The sequence below is a fragment of the Tetrao urogallus genome, assembly GCF_951394365.1.
Source record: "Tetrao urogallus genome assembly, chromosome: 16".
NCBI lineage: Eukaryota > Metazoa > Chordata > Aves > Galliformes > Phasianidae > Tetrao > Tetrao urogallus.
Genome location: NC_136829.1, coordinates 9995318 through 10017612, shown reverse-complemented (window position 1 = coordinate 10017612; position 22295 = coordinate 9995318). Strand labels below are relative to the sequence as shown.

Sequence of the window (22295 nt, the reverse complement as noted above, 5' to 3'; positions counted from 1 at the left end):
CAGGGCTGCCCGTGAGCTTGCACACGCGTATGCACGCGCGTGTGAACACGCATCAGGTGCCCGCAGCTGTGTGCGCATGCGCATTCGGCTCAAACGCCTCTCCTCGAGACCTCCGCAGCACGAGGGGGCGCTCTGCTCCCTGCGCCTCCCGCGGGAGCGGAAGTGCCGCGCTGCACTCTGGGTAGCCCCGCCCACTCGCGCCGCCGCTTCCGCCGCATTCACCACCGCCGTCGCCGCCGCCTCGGCTGACCCGCCGCCGCCATGAACAAGAAGAAGAAGCCGTTCCTGGGCATGCCCGCGCCCCTGGGCTACGTGCCGGGGTTGGGCCGCGGGTGAGTCCGCTGCCAGGCCCTCGGTATCCCTCGGCCTTCCCCAGCCCCGCTGCCCTTCGCGGCCCGGCCCCGGGCCCTGCGGAGCCTCCTTTGGAAACGCGTTTTGTTCTTTTTTCGCTTCTCTACCGGGCGGTGCGATGAAGGAGCATCCTCGCCTTGCGGGGTGGTTCTTGTCAGGCTGCGTCACTTCTCCGGAGCACCCCGTTCCTGCGGGGCCCACAAACGGCGCCCTGGGGAGCGCTGACCCCGACTGTCTGGTTTCTGAAGGCTCAGCCCCCCTCCTCCCATCCCCGCTCCCCGCAGTGCTGTACAGCCCATGGGCCATTTTCTGTGTTGTGTCAGCACTGTGATCCCCGTGTCTTTGTAGCTAAACTTTCCCCTACAAAAGAACGGATTGTTTTTTAATTTTTTTAAATTTTTCTTTCTAACGTTGGCTCTATGAGCAGTAGGGATAGGAGCTGGCTGGTGCTGTGCTTACAGAAGGGCGATGTTTTTATTACCTGGCTCTAAGTAACAGTTCTGGCTGGCTGTGTAGCAGTGAGGTTACAGTGTGCTAAAGAGCTGCTTCTGATTTACCCACGCAGAGCCACAGGTTTCACCACCCGCTCTGATATCGGCCCCGCACGCGATGCCAACGACCCGGTGGATGACCGCCATGCCCCGCCGGGGAAAAGGACGGTGGGGGATCAGATGAAGAAGAATCAGACGGCTGATGATGATGATGAAGATTTGAATGACACCAATTATGATGAGGTGATCTGGTAACCGGCCCAGAGATGCTTTTCCCCAGGCAGAAGAGACATCCCTGAGCTCCCAGCTCTCTTCCTTTGAATCTCTGTATGAGCTGAGGATTGAAGGCCAGGATTTCCTGTAGTCCCCTAGCAACTCTTTTTTTTTCTTCCTTTACATTAATTGAAAGTCTGTTATACATAATGGTGTATGTTTGCTGTTTTTTATTCTGCTGTTGTATTGTGGTTTTATTATCCATACGGAGCACTGAGAGTCTCATGAAGAGGTCCATAAATAAAGCATCAGTTGATGTGTTTTATAGGATGTGCTTTTTTGTTCTCCTTCACAAATGAAATCTAAACTGTTGTGCTTTGATACATATTCATGTGGCCTGTGCAGTCTCTGGTGTTTAAATCCCACTTTGGTTAGTTAAATGTTGTGTTATTCTTTTTGTTTGCTTTCAGTAGTCTTTAGAGTAAAAAGTTATTGATGGAAGAGAATGCACAAGATTTTTGTTTGTTGCTTAACAGAAGCAAATTGGAAATAGAAGCAGCGTTGAAGCAGTTTTACTTTTGGAATGGTGAGGGACAATAAACAGCAGGGATGGTAGAAGAAAGCTGCCTTCATTCAAGGGATGTGTAGCGTGAGGCAGTGTTGTGAGGAACAGCCTGCTCACCCATTTTCAGTGTCCTGGGTGGCAGCTGGCTGTGCTAAGTGCATAACAGGAGCTTTAAACTGAGGATGCTGCTTTTCCTTTCCTTCACATTCTTAGTTCAATGGATATGCTGGCAGCCTGTTCTCAAGTGGTCCCTACGAGAAAGACGATGAGGAAGCAGATGCTATTTATGCTGCTCTGGATAAAAGGATGGATGAACGAAGGAAAGAAAGAAGGTAGGATTAATTAGAGCATTGATATGGAATGCTTTCTAGTTCATTTGTGTTTCAAAGATTTCTTCTGCCTCCTCCATTTTCCATTGTAAATGTTATCCTTGTCTACTAGCTGAAGTTTTATTTGTTTAAATACTGCATCTTAAACATGGTGGCATTAAATCTTAAGGTTGTGGGTGCTTTGCACAACTTGCTTTGAGAGTGGGTTTGGAGTTGGATTTGGTTTGGTTGAATTTGTTCACTGTCATTCATTAAGATGATCTGGGGAGATGCTGAGGGAATGGTTTTGACACCTCACATATTGCACAGCATGCTGGAAATCATTAGGAAAGTTGTGTGATGTGGGCATCTTGCAATCCAGTGTTAGTTAACTTGTTAAACTCCTGGCCTGCAGCTAAGAGGATGGTAAATCCTGAAGTTTGCTCAGTTAGGAATGTTTGTTTTTATGCTACAGTATTGCCTTATGTGATGAGGGACCTCTGTCACACTTGTTTGTAATCCGTGCTTGGAAAAATTGGTTTTACCTTCGGTTGGAACACATCTTTCTGTGGTGCTTTGCTTAAAGTGACTGAGCATAACTTCAGTGCTCCTTTTTCTAAGGGAACAACGAGAAAAAGAGGAAATAGAAAAATACCGAATGGAACGACCCAAAATTCAGCAGCAGTTCTCAGACTTGAAAGTAAGGAAAAATGCTGTGTTCAGTGCCTGCGACGTGTCTGTGTGAGTTATGGGAGGTGCCTGCTCAGCATTAATTTGCACCGGTTCTGTTCAAGTACTCCGTTATCCTCCAGATCAGAATTACTTTCCTGAGAAAGCAAGAGGATCTTTATTGAGAGCTGCATTCAGGGTTACTGTTGTAGGAGGTGACTGTGAGATACTTTAGGGGCAAGTGGGAATATAGTTCTTCACTCTGAGCGTTTTCCAGTGCTTACACAGCTTAGTGACATTAATGTAAATGTGTGCTCTTGTTTGGTGGGTAATTGTTACTTTTGGTTCTTGAGAGGGCAATAGACTTTTCATCTTTGGAGGATGAATAATTTGTTGCCTTTGGAATAGGAGTTGAGAGGGATCTACTGGCTCTAACTCTTCTGTTAAATAAAATATGCCACTCAAGCTATTGCTTAATGATTAGTAATAAAGCGTGCTGCTGCAGGCACTGAGGTTAATTTGTGTATTTGCAGCGCTGTGCTTAAGAGCAGATTGATTTGGAATCTCAGACTGGACTAAAACCAAGTCATAATTAAGTGCATGTAATTCTTTTTTACATTTAATTAGGAAAACATCTGATATTTGACCTGCAAGTCTTTAATTCATCTCAAATTCTTTAAAGAAAAAAAAAAAAAATAGATCCATTAAGGGCTGTGATCAGAGCTTGAAGAAAAACGTGTCTATAGGAAATAACGATGGCAACTCATGTTTGAACAGCGGAAGCTGGCAGAGGTCACAGAAGAGGAATGGCTGAGTATTCCAGAGGTTGGTGATGCCAGGAACAAACGCCAGAGGAATCCTCGCTATGAGAAGCTGACTCCTGTCCCTGACAGCTTCTTTGCAAAGCATTTGCAGTCCGGGGAGAATCACACATCTGTGGACCCGCGGCAGACGGTGAGTATGGAGACCAAGCTGATGGTCTGGGCTGTGCTTCGTAAGTAGGGACAGGGGTTAACGAAAATCCTGTTGTAGTTTGTGGGTCTGTCAGAGGGACTGTGGGTGTGAAACTCCTGTGCTTGCTAGAAGCTCTCAGCACGTGCCCATTAGCAGACAAAGCCTGAGGATGGACGGCGAAGGTTTGGATCCTGTCTTAAAAGCAGGCAAAAAGTTTTACTTTTCTCTGGCTGTGGAATGGTGATAATGAAAGTTTGGTGTGCTTAAGCAAAGTCTGCTTCTGTTGCAATGAAGTCTTAAAGAAATGAAGCAGCAAATGAAGTTCACCTAGTGGTTTGCTCAACCCGGGGGCCTGCATTAAAATTCAGTTTTCACTTGACAATAAGGCAGGTTTGATTGTTGCTGTGCTGCCATGGAATGCTCTGGTCATACAGTTACAGAAGTAGCTGACCAGCCCTGAATCAGCACCAGATGTCTGTGATTTCTTTGTGGATATTGATGTTTAAATGTGCTAGGCTCATGCTTGTATTCAGATTTTTCATTTACTTTCTTGTTCCTATTTTGCTGACTTGGCTACATCTGTAATTACCCTCTGATTTGTAAAACCTGTGTAAGAAATGCCTTGTGATTCAAGGAAGCTGCTGTTCTAGTTGTGTTGTCATCAGCACAGGGGAAAGGGTCAGAAGTAAGACAGCATACTGGCATCTATGCCTGGCAGTCAATGAGGGCAGGTAGGCAAAGACCCTGAATTCTTTTCTGGCATCTCAGAAAACATGTTCAGAATTTGTTTCTCTCACTCTTGTTCCTAGCAATTTGGTGGATTGAATACCCCGTATCCAGGGGGCTTGAATACTCCATACCCAGGAGGAATGACTCCAGGCTTAATGACACCTGGGACAGGTGAATTGGATATGAGGAAGATTGGCCAAGCCAGGAACACCTTGATGGATATGAGGCTAAGCCAGGTGAGCGTGCTAGAAGGAATCTGCTGCAGGTGTACCAGGAGTGGGTGGGATACTCCTATTTAAGGCCTGCTTTTAGGATAGCCTGTCTTTCTCTTGGATGGTAGGTAGGAGAAATAGCTCAGCTATGACCTCTTGGTCTTATGTATGGATTTATTCAGGACAGAATGCTGAGAACATCATTTTGTGTTGTTGACTTCCATTCTATTGATTTGCTTGTTTAAATCTGGTTTGCACTAAAAAGATGAGCTTTAACTGCTAAGGCTAAAAGTCATTTTAATGACTGAAAACTCAGCTGCTTGTTTTCTGTATTTCCAATGGTGCTATGTTTTTAACTGCTAAGTTAAAAGTAAATCCATGTATTTTAGAAGTGAGGGGGGGAAAAAAGCTAGCAAGTAAGGACTTGTTTTGCTGGTTCCTTGGTCACGGTAAGAGGTAAATGTCTGAAGATTTCTTTGTATAGGAGCAGTGTCTTTTCCAGTCTTGAATGTGTGCAGGAGGGCTGTGGGGCTGTGAATGATCACTTCAGTGCTGCTGACTTGACTTTCCCAGGTGTCTGATTCAGTGAGTGGGCAGACTGTGGTGGACCCGAAAGGATATCTGACAGATTTGAATTCAATGATTCCCACACATGGAGGAGATATCAAGTAAGTTTAAGAAGGATTAGCTGATTAAGCCTCTTCATAATGGCTGTGATCCTGCATATAAATGGAAATCTGTCTGAGTGGGTGGCTTTCAGCTAACATCTAATTTGTAAAGGATGGCAGGTGAGTTTTTGGAACGTGCAAATTTTGGTGATAAAATGTGAGCTAACTCAGTGCTGTTGCTTATTAGCTTCCAGCTGCAAGTGCCTGGCTGTAGCTCCTAAACAATCATACCTAAATACTAAACCAGTTCTCTCTGCACTTGCCATGTTAGTGAGTATTAGCAAGCTGTAGCATTGTAAGTTGTCACCAACATGGGAATGTGTGAGGTCACAGGTACTGTGCATCTGAGGGGGCTGTGGAAAAACAAACTAAAGTACTTAGTGATTCAGGAGAATTGTTTGCTAGCGTGCTGAAAACGTTCCTGCCTGTCTTTTCTCCTTCATTAGTGATATCAAAAAAGCTCGTTTGCTCCTGAAATCTGTACGAGAAACCAATCCTCATCATCCACCAGCCTGGATAGCATCAGCCCGACTGGAAGAAGTCACTGGCAAACTGCAGGTGGCTCGGAATCTCATCATGAAAGGAACTGAGATGTGCCCCAAGGTCAGAATTGCTTTGCTTCCCTGCTGATCCTTGCAGGACAGTGGAAGGTTGTGGTTACAAGCAGCAGGTCTGTTAAGCTGCTGTTAGCTATAGGCTGATACTGCTTCACTTTGTGCAATCTTAAAAGAACCCGTAGTCAGCTAAAAGCTAAGTTCTGTGTTCCTGCTCACAGTAATCCTTTTGATATGAAATAAGGCTGCTTTTTTTTCCTGACAGAGTGAAGATGTTTGGTTAGAAGCTGCTCGGCTTCAGCCTGGAGATACAGCCAAGGCTGTTGTGGCCCAAGCTGTCCGTCACCTCCCTCAGTCTGTCCGAATCTACATAAGAGCAGCAGAGCTGGAGACAGATATCCGTGCAAAGAAGCGTGTCCTGAGGAAAGGTGAGAGCTGCTGCAGGGCCAGGGAACACAGTCTGAGTCTGTATTGTGCTGTAAATTGTTCAAGAAATATCTGTAGGATTTTAAATGCTTTTTCTTCTTTTGCCTTCTTAGTGAAAATAGTTGTTAATAATGTATGGAAATGACTGCTGTTGAGTCAGAGTAGAGTGGCTGTCACACTTGTAAAACATCTCTCAGCAGAAAGCTGCTGTTACAGAGCAATTGCAAAACAATGTTTTATTTACTGAAAGCAATTCCAACGTGGTGAAGATTAGAGATGTAGATGAAAGCAATTCAAAAATTATGGTCTGAGGGGAAAAGGGTGTTTTGACCATCATCTCTTATGCTGTAGAAAATATGTCAGGCTCTCTGTATGAGTTTTGGATTGTCTGTAATTTGTTGGAAACTGCAGTGATTTCTGGTGGAAGAGCTTTAGAGGCTCTGCAGTTCTCATGTAATTGATCGCTGTGGGCCTTGAGATTTGTTTTAGTGCAGTGATTTCTGTGTTCTCAACAAACAGCTTTTTGGTGTGGTGCCTATTCTAAAACCTTACGTCTTTATTGTATTGAACTGGGAGGTTTTTCTCTTTCATGGAATAGCCATCTTTTCCTAAACCTGTTCTCTTCCAGCAGCAGTTTGTTGTGTTGTCCTGAACCCAGGTTTTCCTTGCAAGTTCACAATGTTCTTTGATTACTTTAAATTGATGTGCCTGTATTCACGAGAACCAAATGGCATCGATTATGTCTCAGGACTTTAATCTAGCCAAGGAAAGGGATCTGTATTTAATACACTTAATACATCCCTGTGATGTAGTCTATAGTATTAGGTTGACTTGGCTTCAGAGGATGTGAGTTACCTCCTGCCTCTTCCTGTTGTGTGTAAATTGCATATGGGTGTGAAATGGCCTCTTAGAGCACGCAAAGCACTGTTTGGTAGCTTGTTTTGTTTTCCCTGGCTGAACAGTGTGTTGTTCTGTGGAACACTGCTCCTGTGACACCCCGTTCTTCTGCAAGAATAATAATGGATGTTGAATGAGAGAATGCTTTTACATGAGCAGAAGTAGATTTGTAAGTCCAGCTCTGGAAGGAAGGCATGTTGTGTGAAAGCCACTACTTGTGCATTAAGCTCAGAGTCTGTCCTTTCACTTTAAGCATTGTATCCTGTTCCAGTTTATGGAACCACCTGCTTAAACTCCGACACAAAGCTGTTGGTGGAGTTGGAATACAGTTTATCCTGCTGCTTGCAGTCTCTGTGTGTTAGGAATCAACTTCACGGTGCCCCTGTACTGTCTAGGGAGCATCAGCAATGCAGCACTTGGAACTGTTTGGACGTACAGCCTTGAGATAAGAGGCAGTTTAACCTGGTGTTCACTCAAAAATAAAGAAGGCTGATGGCCAGGTGATGTCACTGAGGGGTGGTCTCTCACAGTGTATTTCTCTTCTGTCTCTTGGCTTTGTGTGTTCCTACCATCCAGCAGAACCTCTGGAGCTTTTAAAGCCTGTCTAAAGACAGCCAGCTGAGTGTTCAAAATACATCTCAAGGTGTAAAAATCGAATGCTCTATCTACAAAAACACGCTCTGTCCTGCTGAGCAGTGCTTTCAGCTCTTGCAAGCTGATACTATTCACCTGAAATGCTTCAGAAGAATCTCCTGCTGCTATAGACTTGAGGTGGAATGGTTAATGCCCAAAACCTCAGTGCACACTATTTGTAAGTGTTCTGTGCGTTTCTGTAGAGCTCAGATGTGCTCTGAAGTTCATGCTCAGCAGTGTGCCTCAGCCTTGCCAGGAGTGCTTAAAAGAACAGCAATACCTGGAAGCCAGGCTAATTCCAAAATAGCTTTAGATGCAGCTTTCCTTGTCTCTCTGGTTCTGCAGTTATGCTTTCCCCATTGGTAAAGGATGTGTTCAGACCTGAGTTGCTGTAGCACATTAATGTAAGGCATGGAAATTCTGGAGAGTCTAAATTCTTTATTAAAGTGGTATAGACTGAAACCTTATGTATTTGGAGTTTTTTTTATCAGTGTTGTATGTATTAAAACAATATCTCAGGTATCCATCAGAGTACAGAAATCCCTTTCACCATGCTGAGATTTGAGGCTTTGCTCAGCCATGTGTTTTTCTGCAGGATGTAATTACAGCTTGCAGTTGGAAAAGCCCTGGTCTTGGTCAACCTGTTTCCAATTAAAATTAAGATATATATTTTTTTTAATTTTATTTTCTTTTACTTTTTTTTTATTCTTTTATTTTCACTTTCAGTTCCCATGGTTGAAACAAGAGTTAATAGAATTACAGTTCTCTCCCTTTTCTCTTGCAGGGAATTTATCTGTAATGGGCCCAAGTCTTTAACGTATTGTCTTTGAAAACTGCATTTCTCTTTGGTAAACTTCTTTCTCCTGATTTGCATTGCTGTCTTTGCCTCTCCAGCCCTTGAGCATGTTCCAAATTCGGTGCGTTTGTGGAAGGCAGCTGTGGAGCTGGAAGAACCTGAGGATGCCAGAATCATGCTGAGCCGTGCTGTGGAGTGCTGCCCTACTAGTGTGGAAGTAAGCTTGAGAAAAGTCAAACACAGAACCCCCTGCATTCTGCTTTAGGTTAGCAGTAGAGCTTTGAAAGCAGAAGGCAGGTGAGCGCCGTAGTTTTCTGCCAGGCAGAAGGATGTGATCACTACTGGACTGTAGGTTTTTTTTTCCCCCTTGACTTGTCTAGTAGTCATTATATACTTCATTTTCCTGTGTCAATTTTCCTGCTTGTTTCTGGAATGCTGAACCAAAGCATCTTCTATTCAGCTGCTTAAGAAGGGATATAGGCAGTAAATACTAGAGCGTAAGCCTGCCAAATGAAGACAGTATCTTGAGGTGATCAGGATTTAGCTCTGAGGACAGTGGTGGACTCTGGTTCTGCTAGTTCTGCATTGGTGTTCCACAGCCTGCTTGTACAGCATGAGGACAGCTGCCAACTGGTAGCAAACAGAATGAAGCTGCTCAGCTCTTCAGGCTGCTGCTGCCATACGGAGGCGTTGTCGTCTCCTTGTTCTAATCTAAAGTACATATTTTGTTGCTCTGCAGCTGTGGCTTGCTCTGGCAAGACTGGAGACATATGAGAACGCTCGTAAAGTCCTTAACAAAGCCCGTGAGAATATTCCAACAGATCGTCACATCTGGATTACTGCTGCCAAGCTGGAGGAAGCCAATGGCAACACCCAGATGGTGGAGAAAATCATCGACAGAGCCATCACTTCTCTGAGGGCCAATGGTGTGGAAATCAACAGAGAGCAATGGATACAGGTATTGGGCTGGGCTCAGAGACCCGGGTGAACCCTTCACGTTCTGTTTTGAAGCTTCCTGTTTCTTGATGCCAGGTTAGAGCCCAGCTTTGCACTGGGCTTATCAGTGGAGGTCCCTGTGGGGAAAAATATTAGGTGACTAAAACACTGAGGAGTGCCAAGGGCTGGGATAAGTGATCCAGTGGGATGGCATTATGCTGCTTGAGCTGTGGAATGTCAGATTTACTTCTTGGAAAATAACCAGCTTTGAGTCAAAGCAGCTGCTGCTTCAAGTAGGAGGGAAGCTTTAAGCCTCCAGTGAAGGATTTATATGTGTTTTACACATGTCTTTTCTGGCTTAAGAGACACCTGTTTGCCAGAGAGGTCTTTGTTGGAGGGTGCTGTGAGAAGTCAATACAAATATTGCACATGCAGCAGACAGGAAATATTCTGTTAGTGCTTTGTTGGCTCACAGTGCCTCCTGAGGCTGTGTGAAGTAGGCACAGCGAACACATGGAGCCAGGTTTTCTGAGGATGTTTACAGAGCACAGCCTCTGTGCAGGTTCATCCCACTGTGACACATCATCCTATTCTGGAACTTTTGTGCTAGAAAAGTAGCAAAAAAAGTTCTGTGGATTTCAGTGTTTTGGTCACCTTGGAAAACTGTGATTTTTGAGTTTCCCAGTTAGTGAGACTACTCAAATACTGTTGTTAAATAACAAGTAAGTGGCTTGATGTTCATGTTAAAAGAAATTTCCTTCTGAATATCTACAGTTGCTGTGTTTAAAAATAACCCTATAAACCAATTTACTACTGGTACCACTTGCAGCGGGTCCAGGCAGCAAAATGTTCCTGCTAGTGTTTAAGAGAGCGACAGTAATTAACAAAGTATTTAATATTAAACAGATATTCTTGCTAGCATCTAAATGAGTTACAACTTTGTTTACAGCACTATAACAATTAAAGATTGATTTCAATTTTTCTATTCAAAAAGCAGCACCACACCACCCTTTGCGTCCTTGTCTTTCAGCGAGTTCCTTTTCAGTACTTACAGCTGTTCCATTGCTGTTACCAGACCTAAAAAATAACAACCCAAAGCTGCAGGAAGCTCAGTGGTTGTGATGCTACAGTTCTTCTCTAATTCTGCATTTCTTATTGGCAGAGTCTCTGTATGGCCCAACCCAGAGGTGGTGCTGGAAAGGTCACACGTTGTCACCATTCAGATTGTTTCTGTGTGCAGCTGTAGCACCTTCCTTGTGGGTGTGCTCTGTAGTGTTGGGATACATTTAAGTAAAGGCATTTGTAACACACAGTGACCTGTAACGTCCCCTCGTGTGCTTATAGATCAGGAGTTGGTGTTGCAGAATCTAACTTACTGTGCTGATGTCTCAAAATGAGCAGCTCTTGTTCTTGTCCCCAGGATGCTGAGGAATGTGATAAAGCTGGAAGTGTGGCTACGTGCCAGGCGATCATGCGAGCTGTGATTGGGATTGGGATTGAGGAAGAAGACAGGAAGCACACCTGGATGGAAGATGCAGACAGTGTATGTCCAGCTGTACTGCTGCTGTGGGTTTTTTTCTAAACTGGGGGAAGTGGAACTGGAGCCAGGAAAGTAAGATTGTTTTAGTCACTGAAAGTGGATGTGATGTGCACAGCATCTGCCTGCGTTTGGCCAGTCTGCCTCTGGAGAACTTTATTTCAGACTTGAGCCTTCATTAAGCAGGAAGCTGGTGACTCTTAATAGATTGTTTGCTGATTTCTTTCTTTATGGGCTGTCAAAGAAGATTAAGGTCTTGTTCAACAAATTCAGAGTTGAGTTTTGAGGCGTAAACGTTGTAGTTGAAGAGGTGATGTAGGATTGAGCAGAGAGTGCATGAAAGTTTTACCACGTTTTCTTTGTATTTGGGGAGTAGTTTAAATATGCACTGCAAACTGAATTATATTTTGTCACAATATGTGGAGAGACAATTGGAACGTTCCTCTGGGCTTCCTTTTCAAAAGCTGATATCAAAATAGGTAATGCCTCAATTCATATAGTAAGTTTCTGAGTTCTGTGTTGAATTACACGTGTGTTGTTCTGTCTTGCTCTTGATTTCACTGCAACTTTAAGCTGACTTCTGCTCTGCTTTTCCTTAGTGTGTTGCTCATAATGCTCTGGAATGTGCCCGAGCCATTTATGCTTATGCCTTGCAAGTTTTCCCAAGCAAGAAGAGCGTGTGGTTGAGAGCAGCATACTTTGAAAAGAACCACGGAACGAGGTACGTGCACTGCATCATCCTCTGGAAGTCTTGTTCCTTCTGAGAGCAATGCGATAGATTGGGAAGGTAGAAGAGCCACAGGGTCAGCAATGAAGTGTGCTGCTCCACAGGCAGAATTAGCTCAGCTGGTGAGAGCTCAGTGGCGTTGTTTGCAGACCTTTGCTGTGGTCAGGTTGCTTATTTTCTTTGTGAGATCGTAAAGAGTGCTTTAGGAAAAGAGGCTATTTGATGGAAGTAGCTATGAATAAGTGAGGTAGGGTGGTCATCTTTGAGAAAGCATTCCTAGAAAAAATTGGGAATACAGAATAGCATATTGCCAAGAAATGCAGCAAGTGTTTTGTTTAGCTTTTGTAGATAAACTGCTTTAGTACTGAGCCTGAGCATCTCTGGCATTTTCTCATAATGTCAAATTATGAATGAGTATTATGCTGTCATAGCTTAGGCCTCTTGTTTTGGTGTTTATTTGTGAAACTCCACACATCTGAGTCTTTCTGTACAGAGTTTATAACGAAGCAAGCTGTATAGTAAACCCCTCATGCAGATGGAATTAGTCTTGCTAAAGCTAACATGGCTGCTGTGTGGAAGTGACCGTGGAGGCAGGGTTGTGTCTCGTGCTTGTGGAACAAGTGTGTCCTTGCCTTTGATGTTGTTCTCCCGTGTTTCCCGGTGGTGGCTGGCCTTTAAGCTCCTTGTTGTACATGAAGTGCATTTTCCAGAGGAGGAAGAAAATGTCAATAAGATCAGGCCAGCTTCATCTAATAATTCTGAAAAACTTCCTGTCTCGGTTTCTGCTGAGGTTTGTTTAGAAGGCTGGCTCTCTCCAAGACAAACGAGCTGCTTATGCTCAGAGTCTCCCTGCAGCAGCCATCAAACAAAGGTGTCTGAACAATGAGCCGTTTGTGGAGCACTGATTTCAGAACACTTGTGGAAGAGAAGACCCCACCCTTTCCTTGTTATGAAACAGCTTATCAAGGTTTACAGCGTTGGACTTTGCAACAGTATTTATAGCACTGAGTGATAGTGGAAGCCGAGGGTGAGAGCTCGCCTTTGGCAGCGCTTCGGGCGATTGTAACTTGCTCTTTCTTGTCTCAGGGAATCCTTGGAGGCTCTTTTGCAGAGAGCTGTTGCTCACTGTCCCAAAGCAGAGGTGCTGTGGCTCATGGGAGCCAAGTCGAAGTGGCTGGCAGGAGATGTGCCAGCAGCCAGAAGCATCTTGGCCCTGGCTTTCCAGGTGGGTATGTTAAATTTGTGTAGTGGTGTCAGTGCTCACCTGATTGCTGCCACCTTTTGGTATGAGGAGGTTTCCTCTGTTCTTTGATAGTTTCGTTTGTCAAAAATGTTCAAAAATGTAAAATATTGGTAAGCTGGAAGCAAGAATGCATTACTGCTCTCTTAGTGTTACCACACCAAGTTGAGTTCACAGATCATTACTGTTAGTACCGTTGCTTCTACCATACCCAGCCATGGATCTGCATTGTCTTGTGCTTGCTCATCTGTCTTCACACTTGACAGGGTAGTGATCTGCCCCAATTAGTGAGGTTGCTGTTTTACCTTGGTTTGGACCAAATCCACTGCTCTAAAGCAAAGTGATTTGTCCACTGGATGCTGGAAGATGGACAGAGAGGTACAGTTCTGATGTGGAGTGAGGCCTCAGGAGCTGAGGAGCAAAAATAAATGGCAGCTCCTCAGCAAGGAGGTGAAAGAGTCTTATTTCCTAAATTTGATCTTGGTTGTTTTTGTGAATATTCTGAAGATTTCTTGATATGATTGTGACTGAAATGACTTGTCCTGGAGGAGTGCTTTTCACAGCCCTCTGCTGGGAATCTGAGCTTCAGCATTTTGTTCAGGGACAATGAAGCGAGGGTCTCACTGTGACAGACTCTGATTTTTGCAGTAGTTGAACTGCAAGTTCAGGAGATCAAGCATTAACGCTTTTCAACAGTTGAGAGGCATCCAACATTTCAACTGAAATATATCTTTGTGTTGCACATCTGCTTCATAGAATTTCTGTGAACTTCAAAGGTCAAAGAAGTTGGGGAGGAGCTTGAAGTGAAGAAAAAGTCCTAATGTGGATTGACAGAGCTCTGACTTCAATTTTAATCTGGATCAAACGAGGGATTAAATCTGCTGTTGATTCACTGGATGCATTTGTCTGTCACTTTGTGTTCTCGCAGGCCAACCCCAACAGCGAGGAGATCTGGCTGGCTGCCGTCAAGCTGGAGTCGGAAAACAATGAATATGAAAGAGCAAGGAGGCTGCTGGCAAAAGCTCGCAGCAGTGCCCCCACTGCAAGGGTAGGGATGTGAGGGGGGTGGGGAGGCTGCTCCTGGCCATGGGGGAGCTGAGTCGTAAGCAGGAGCTCCTTCTGTTCCGTGGCCTCCAGTGATTGACCCGGTGGCTCCCTGCCATTGCCTTTTGCAGGCACCGTAGCACTTCTCCAGCAAATTGCGACACAGAGTTGTGGCATGATGGGAACAGAGGCTAGGATCAAGTGAAGGGTTTCAAGTTGTTTTTTTTTTTTTTTCACACAAATGGCAAAAGTCAGGAAATTCCCACTTTACAGCTGTTTGTATAATGTTCCTGTTGCATAAAAGCGTGTCTTGGAGGAAAGAGTGAAAGTATTTTTTGCAGAAGGCTCGGTTATGCTGCGCTAAAGGCAGCGCTCGTCGGGTCTGTTTAAAGCTACAGTCCTGTGTTTACCTCACAGTTACTTCTGGTGTGATAAATGTTGTCAATATTTAGCTGTGCACACAGAATCATTTCAATTTGTCCAAGTAAGAGAAAAAGCCTGGTTTGCTATGCGGAAAATTGGATCTTTTAGATTATCCTCCTCTTCTGTCAGTCAAGGAGGCTTCTGCTCCAAACTGCAGCTCATGAATAACTTTCCAATGAATGCACAAACGTGGGAATCCACTGCACTGACACAATTCTTGTTCTTGTTGCTTTTTTTTCTTTTTCCTGCGGTGGCTGCTAATGATAAACACCTCTGGCTTCTTTCTCAGGTCTTCATGAAGTCTGTGAAGTTGGAATGGGTGCTTGGAAACATTGCTGCAGCACAGGAGCTTTGTGAGGAAGCCCTAAAGCACTACGAAGACTTCCCCAAATTGTGGATGATGAAGGGACAAATCGAGGAGCAAAAAGAGCTGGTAGAGAAAGCAAGGGAGGCTTACAATCAAGGGGTAAGATGAATGTTATTGCAAGCTTGCTTTGTGCTTGTGATATGGACAGATGTCTGTCTGCAAGTCAGGATGGAGAGGGCTCTGTTCCAGATTAACTGTAGAGGTAATTTCTGCTCTCTCCCTATCATTGGTTAAAACAGTAACAGAAAAATATTATTACCCTAATAAGGTATTAGTAATACCTAATAAGGTATTACTCCTGAAATAAGGAGTGAGAATTTATCTCTTAGCCAGTATTGCACGTGCAAAATTCACTTTCTTGCTTGAGAGAGTTTGCTGTATGCTTGGCTACTCGCTAGCAGGAAAGTCATTACACAGTAATTCTCTCAGACCTGCAAGGACTAACAGCAGAACTTAACAGAAGATCCTGCTAATAAGGTTAGATAAGCACTGTAAAAAGAGATGATCCACTGGGTGCTCCTGTGTCTTTTAAATGGTAATTGGTGTCCTTGTGTAGAAATGCTCCTGAAACTCATCTGCCCTGAAAGTGACAGGGGAGCAGGTTTCTGCCAGTGTCTGTATCCTAATGACTTGGTGAGCTTCAAGGGCAGCGTGTTTCCTGCATGCTCTGTGGATGTGAATTCGTTATTTGTTAGAGCTCTCCATCTCTAGATGGAGCACAGGATATAGATGTACTGCTAAGGGAGATGTATTCTTTCTTTGTGCTTGGCACTGGGATAGCTCAGCCATAGCTGGTGTACTTGCAGTTTTGGTTATAGCAGAAACTAGATTTCTATTGCTCAGTGCTATAAAATTAAGTAGGAGAAATTTGAGGGATGTGGTCACCTTTGGCTCAGTTCTGAACTCATGAAGATGTAAGGAAGGAATTCCTTTTCTATTGGGGGGGTTATAGTGTTTTCAGATCTACAGACTGACCTTACCTTTGGTTATTATGTTAAACAGCTGAAAAAGTGTCCCCATTCCATACCCTTGTGGCTTTTGCTGTCCAGACTGGAAGAGAAGGTGGGGCAGTTGACCAGAGCAAGGGCCATCTTGGAAAAGTCTCGTCTGAAGAACCCAAAGAATGCAGATCTCTGGTGAGTTGTGTAGATGTGAATTTAGTCTGAGCTGTAAGGCTGGTGCACGCTTTGGGCATCTTGCACCTCAGATATTTGCTCACAAAGCTTATGAGCTCACCTATTTCTTCTGGTTTAACAGCTTCTGAATATCAGAAGGGCTCTGGAGGGTTAGAGTGTAGCTACTCTAAGGAGCTGGGGTCCCGTTGTTTCTTTACACATAGCTGTAGTGCAGACAACATGAAAATCAAGGGGTCTGTTGTTTCTATTGCATTGTTTCTATTGTAGATTAAAAATGATAAGAGAAATTGACTGGGCCATTGTAAAATGATGTATTTTTAAATGGAGAGGGGTGGGAAAAAGTCCATAATGTGCGTGTGTCCACGCAGGCATATGTTTGTAATTGCCAGTGACTTTCAGATGACTCAGAGTGGATTTGTACACAGTGAATGTGTTACAATAAATATCATCACTGGGTGTCTTTGTCACCAGGTTGGAGTCTGTGAGACTGGAGTACAGAGCTGGGCTGAAGAACATTGCAAATACTCTGATGGCCAAGGCCTTGCAGGAATGCCCAAATTCAGGTGGGTTGGATCTCATGTTTATCTTAAGCACAGTTGTGTTTGCTCAGTTAGTGAAGGCTCATCTTTTTCCAAGGCATCCTTTCTGGCCACGTCTCAGAATAATGCATTTTAGAGACGTGTCAGTCATTTTCCCACTCACAAAGGGAGAGTTTGGGAGTTTTTGTGAATAATGCTGGTTGCTTTGTAGTGCCTCACATGGAAGGGGACGTGGGTTGGTGGTGGCAGCACTGGTTCTGTGCTCCACGGTTTGTCAAGAGGTTTGGTGCAAAATAAGGATGGATACGGGTGGCTTTGCTCTGAAGCTGGTGGAAGTCTGTGCCAAGGTTTAAAACTGAGGAAAGTCTCTCAAGCTTCTATAATTGGGCAGTTTGGTGGAAAAAGGATGTTTTTTTTCCCGTCTCATTGGAATATAATTGGCTGGGGGAGACTTCCTGCTGTTGGCTTGCCCGCACCGATTACACTACTATTGAGGCTTGAGTGCTTCACAACTTGCACTGACAGCAAATTTCAGTCAGTTATGATAAGGGGATCGTTGTACCATGAGCATTTAGTCCTGTTTTTTGGTTATTTTAGCTTATGTTATATGCCCCATTTGCCTTTCCTTAAGTCAGTCAGTTGGTTCTAACCAGCAATGGAAGCATTTGCCTCTTGGGTTTGGAGGAGAAAGTGCATAATGTTTCTTTTTTTATATTTTTGACAGAATTGTGAAGGCTTAATTCTTTAAGCATGTTGGTATCATTGGAGAGATGTCACTTAAGTAGGAAGAGTAGTAACCTACCACAGGGCAAGCCTTTTTGGTTTGCCTTCAGGCTGGGTTTTGAAAGGTGTTTAATTGATGACTGCTTAAGTCACCCCACTGAAATAATGGGAATTAAGTAACTTTTGTGGCTTGATAAACTCACTGCAAGCTGCTTGCTGTGTGAGTGGGTCAACAAAGCAATAGCAGCCTTGTGTTGTGAATGACCTAACACTTCTTGTGTTTGCTACCTCAGGCTCTTTTGCAGAATCTGCCTGTTGCAGTGGAAATAGGCAGTAAGATCTCAGATTCTGTTTAAACAAAACGACTTTCAACTCTTAAAACTCTGCAGACCAAGAAGAAAAAACAAGGTTTAGTTTGTTGGACACCCACAGAGACCTGTGCCCATCAGTTGGTGATCTGGTTGCCATTCCTTATGGCTGACATAGGTAGATGGCACAAAAGATAAAACTGAAGTACAATGGTGTTTGTATCCTCAGCAGGCCTGAAAACAGAGGTCTGTGAAAATGGTTTGAGTCTGTATGTAAAGAGTAAATCTTGTGAACAGGAAGGGAAGAGTTCTGCTGCAGTCTGTCACTGCTGTCATCTGAGTCAGTGTAAATTCCAATGTGCGGTTTATGGGAAGTGAGCTTTGATAGAGTCCTGGCAGTCCCAAGCTTTCAGGCTTTACCTTGAAGTGATCAGCAGGTATGGTTGACTGACATTAGAAACTGAACATTTCATGCTCCTCTGAGCATGTTTCCTTTCTTGTTTTTGGCAATGAAAGGAACTGGGGATTAAACCCAGCTTTCCTGCCCTGTGTCCTTCGTCGAATGTGTGGAGAGCCAGCATCAATAATACTGTGCTGTTCTTTGGCACCCATGAGACTGCTCCCAAGTGGGACTTCACCTGCCACTATAGCTTTCCAGTCAGAGCAGTTTGCTGCTGCTAATGAGTTCCCCTCTGCTGCATGCAGTGTCTATGGGAAAGACTTCAGCTCTGTGCTCATGCACACGGGTGTCGTGGTACAGAAACATTCAGAACTGAGGGCTCGTTGCTAAATTTCAGAGCACTGAATGAAGCATCTCTGCTGAAAGAGTGATTTGAGATGAGGTGGAGGTGCAGGGATGACTTCTGGGATGGGCACAGTAGTACTGAATCACAGAATTGTAGGGGTTGGAAGGGACCTCCAGAGATCATTGAGTCCAACCCCCCTGCCAAAGCAGGTTCCCTACAGCAGGTCGCACAGGTCGGCATCCAGGCAAGTCTTGAACATCTCCATCTACTGCTTGCTTTATGGAGCGCTGGCCTGGTGACACGTGCTAAGGGAGGATTAATCTCTGATTCACACTAAACAATCTTTCTACTTCACTTGATAAAAGGAATCCTGTGGTCAGAGGCAATTTTCCTTGAAGCGCGACCACAACGGAAGACCAAGAGTGTGGATGCCCTGAAGAAGTGTGAGCATGACCCACATGTTCTGCTGGCTGTGGCCAAGTAAGTTCCTGTGCTTGATGTAGTAAAGATGCTTTTTTGTGTGTAGCTGCATCCCTGATGAAACATTGCACTTGAGTACGACCACGTGATGCTGGCTGCAGCAGCTCTGATCAGCCTCAGAGCAAGAAGCAGCTCTCAAGCTGTCTCCTAGTAACTGCAAATCTGCTGCTCTCCCTTGATTCGAAACAAGGGATGTCAGCCTGCCCTCAAGCTGTTCTGGTGTGGGAAAGCAGCATGGACAGTAAGGCATTCACAGAGTCCTTTTCTACTGCTGGCTATTGGCAGTTAGTGAAAACCATCTTTGTGCCCCTTAAATTTTGGCATGCTTTCAGATGGGCCTACTTAGGTTTTACAGGATATGTTTGATGTATTTCTGAAAATATGAACCGTTTTGGCTGGTTGTTGTTTGCTTTTTAAGTGGCTGATGCTGTACTCTTCATCCTTCCTCTCTATCCTAGATTGTCAGATACTTTTCAGCCAGCCTGTGCTGTTCTAGTCTTCTCCCTTCACAAATTTCTGCTATGTCAGTTTTCTTTCAGTTGTGGCCCTTCCTGGAATGCAGACTACAAGTCACACTGTAGTTTGCTTCATGGAACAGGGAGATAGTCTACTAGGAATTGTCTGCTTCTAGATGAAGTTGTGAGGTTTCCAGTGATGAACAGCTGTAATTGGAATTGACTCCCACCATATCCTTTCTGATCTGATTGCAGCCCACAGCAGTTACGACTGGAACAACCTTCTCTTCCTCTGTGAACACCAGCAGAGGTTAATGCACAAAGCACGTTGCCCAGAGAGTTGCCCAATTCTTTCACAACTCTGTTTTATAGGCCAAAGAAAACTGTAGGATACACTCCAGTGACTGCAACACTGGGTTCTGACAGATAACAGCTGCCTTGTTCTGCCTTAGCAGCAAGTGAGAAAACTGTTAACTTCTGCTGAAACAGCTTCTAGGCACTTTCTGGTGCAACCTCAGGCAGTTTAGCAGCTAATCCCCAACACAAACAGCTTCTGCCTTCCATTGTGACTTGCTTGTAGGTGTGCTAATACTGTGATCAGTCACACATCTCTGGAAAGCTTGAAGCATGATTCTGAATATGGCCACCACTTGCAGGTCTTTAGCCTCTGCTGTCATTGTTGGTGCCCTTTTAAATCACAGTTTATTTAACACGGAACAATCAAGAGTATTATAGGGCTTAAAAACAATCACATAAGCTGTATAATTTTATGGCTGGCTAAGCTCTTTATGAGGGATGGCTGTTTGATTTGATAAGGACCTTACTAGCTCAAATGAACTCTTTAATGCACAGGAATGAAACCAATAGACTATTGACTCAGCTGGTTAATTACTGGGGAGAAATTTCAGGATTCACAAGTGCCTTTTTTGAAATGGCAGCCGTTGGGCTGTGTGCCAGGGTTGGGTTTGAGCTTGGAGTGTTGCATACTTGTCTTTCCCTGTAAGGTGGGGATGGCAGGAGAGCATTCCTAGTGTGCGTGGTCGCATGCAGTCGTGGCTCTGTTAACACGTGTACGATTGCAACTGCTTGAAGTTAATTGTTAAGATGCTAAAATCAACTTGAAATAATAAGGAATGAAGAGAAAGAAAATAGTTGGATGTATATAATCCTATTCCTTCCCACAGCAAAATTAAATGAATGAGTTAAAATCATAGAAGGAGTCATAGAGCGGCCTGGGTTGCAAAGGAGCACAATGGTTCAAACCCCCTGCTGCGTGCAGGTCACCAGCCACCAGACCAGGCTGCCCAGAGCCACATCCAGCCTCCACAAGGAGGCATCTACAGCCTCCTTGGGCAACCTGTGCCAGTGCCTCACCACCCTCTGTGTGAAGAACTTCCTCCTAATATCCAACCTAAACCTCCCCTGTCTTACTTTGAAACCATTCCCCGTTGTCCTATCACTATCCAACCTCATAAACAGTTAAGTTAGCAAGGAGTGAGCTCAAAAAGTAGTGAATACTGCCCTTCTTTGGAGTGTCTGTCTCTTCCTTTGGCTGTGAGCACAGGAGGCAGTGGAGGTGCTCAGTTCTCTCGTGTCTCTTCCCTTCCCTGGGGGAGCACAGAACCTGGCGTTTCCTTCTTGGAAGAACAAAGAAATGAAATACCTGCACAGTGCTTGCAGATTGCTGTATTCCCCTGGAGAGGATGTTTGTTTATTTGCTTTTCCCGACAGATTATTCTGGAGTGAGCGTAAAATAACCAAGGCCCGTGAATGGTTCCACCGAACGGTGAAGATTGATTCTGACTTGGGAGATGCTTGGGCTTTCTTTTACAAGTTTGAGCTCCAGCATGGCACAGAGGTGAGTGTGCACCTGGAAACACGGGGAGCCAGGGAAGGCAGCAGGAATCCCTGGTTGGTGTTGGTTACTCGGTGCTGCAGTGCTGGGCACAGCACGCTGCTGCTGCCTGGCTGGCTTGCAGGCAGGAGGCTGAGGCTGTCACATGAAAAAATGAGCATGCACAGACACGTGTGGTGATTTCTAAAAGGCACTGTCATTAGCAGAGCTGTCTTCCTGGCTGCTTTGCTATCCACAGTCATGCTAGTTCATGCAAAGACCTATGAAATCAATCTTCCTCCTGTAAAATGCAAGCTTTCCCATGGGAGGCTTTTCCTGCAGTTGTGATGCTAGATTTGTGCAACTTGTCCTGTGTCTCGCCGAGTGTTGAGCACATGCTGCCTATGGGCACAGCTGGAGGAACACTTCTAATCTCTATGGCAGTTTTCACTGCCTGATATTAGTGAAATGATGGAAGTGTTATCTTCTGACTTCACAGAGACCTCTTGTTTGACCTGTGGGGCAGTAACACAAAGGAAACTTCTGCTGCAGTTTCTTTGGGGTAGCCCAAACCTGCTTGACTGTAGTTAGGCCAGTTTGTCCAGCAAGGCAGGAGAGCTGCTGCTGAAATTAAGACTTCCTTCCTTACTGCCCTTAGTGGAGACTGGGGGACGAAGGAAGGCTTTGGGTAAGCGTTTGAATCAGGGAGAAGACTATGAAATGTTTGGCCCTTTGGATCAAACCAAAGCGTTTACAGACTTGAAATTTGTCATTTCTGTTCGGTGCAGGAGCAACAGGAAGAGGTGAGGAAGCGCTGTGAGAACGCTGAACCCCGCCACGGAGAGCTTTGGTGTGATGTCTCCAAAGACATAGTGAACTGGCAGAAGAAGATCGGAGAGATTCTTGTGCTTGTGGCAGCCAAGCTGAAAAATACCTTCTAGACCTTGCTGGCCTCAGCCACATCGATCACCTCTGTAGGACTTGTCTGCTTCCCTGCTTTCAGTTCTTTCGCCCTCGCAGTGGCACAGAGCTCAGAGGACAGGAGATAGATGGCAATGTGAAAGGTCTTTCCTCCAAGAGAAATGCTGATTCCTCCTCCTTGTTCCAGCAATAGTGCTCTAGGCTCACACAATGCAGTAATTAGCACAAGTGTATCTAAATCTCCTCTGTGTGTTGCTGCTGGTGTAAATGTAGGGGAGCTGAGCAGTTCTGTAAGGCTGCATTGGCACTTTTGTTCTGATACCTGAATCCCCTCTCTAAACACAAGCCTTCATTACTGCTTGTGTGGTTTCTGACCTTCAGCAGTGGCCCTGGATTCCTCTGCAGCATGAAGT

General features: G+C 44.7%; 1 protein-coding gene across 1 annotated transcript; it reads left to right on the top strand.

Moving 5' to 3' along the window:
• Positions 1-261: 261 nt before the first annotated feature.
• Positions 262-21902, top strand: PRPF6 (pre-mRNA processing factor 6; the record flags this gene model as incomplete). The annotated part of the gene is made up of 21 exons (XM_079543295.1): positions 262-332; positions 917-1085; positions 1834-1952; positions 2550-2628; positions 3375-3551; positions 4361-4516; positions 5066-5160; positions 5607-5763; positions 5980-6142; positions 8565-8683; positions 9206-9424; positions 10823-10945; positions 11539-11660; positions 12753-12891; positions 13835-13954; positions 14663-14839; positions 15743-15876; positions 16348-16439; positions 18558-18672; positions 20859-20985; positions 21750-21902. 21 exons carry the CDS (start codon positions 262-264, stop codon positions 21900-21902), a joined length of 2826 nt encoding a protein of 941 aa, XP_079399421.1.
• Positions 21903-22295: the final 393 nt, after the last annotated feature.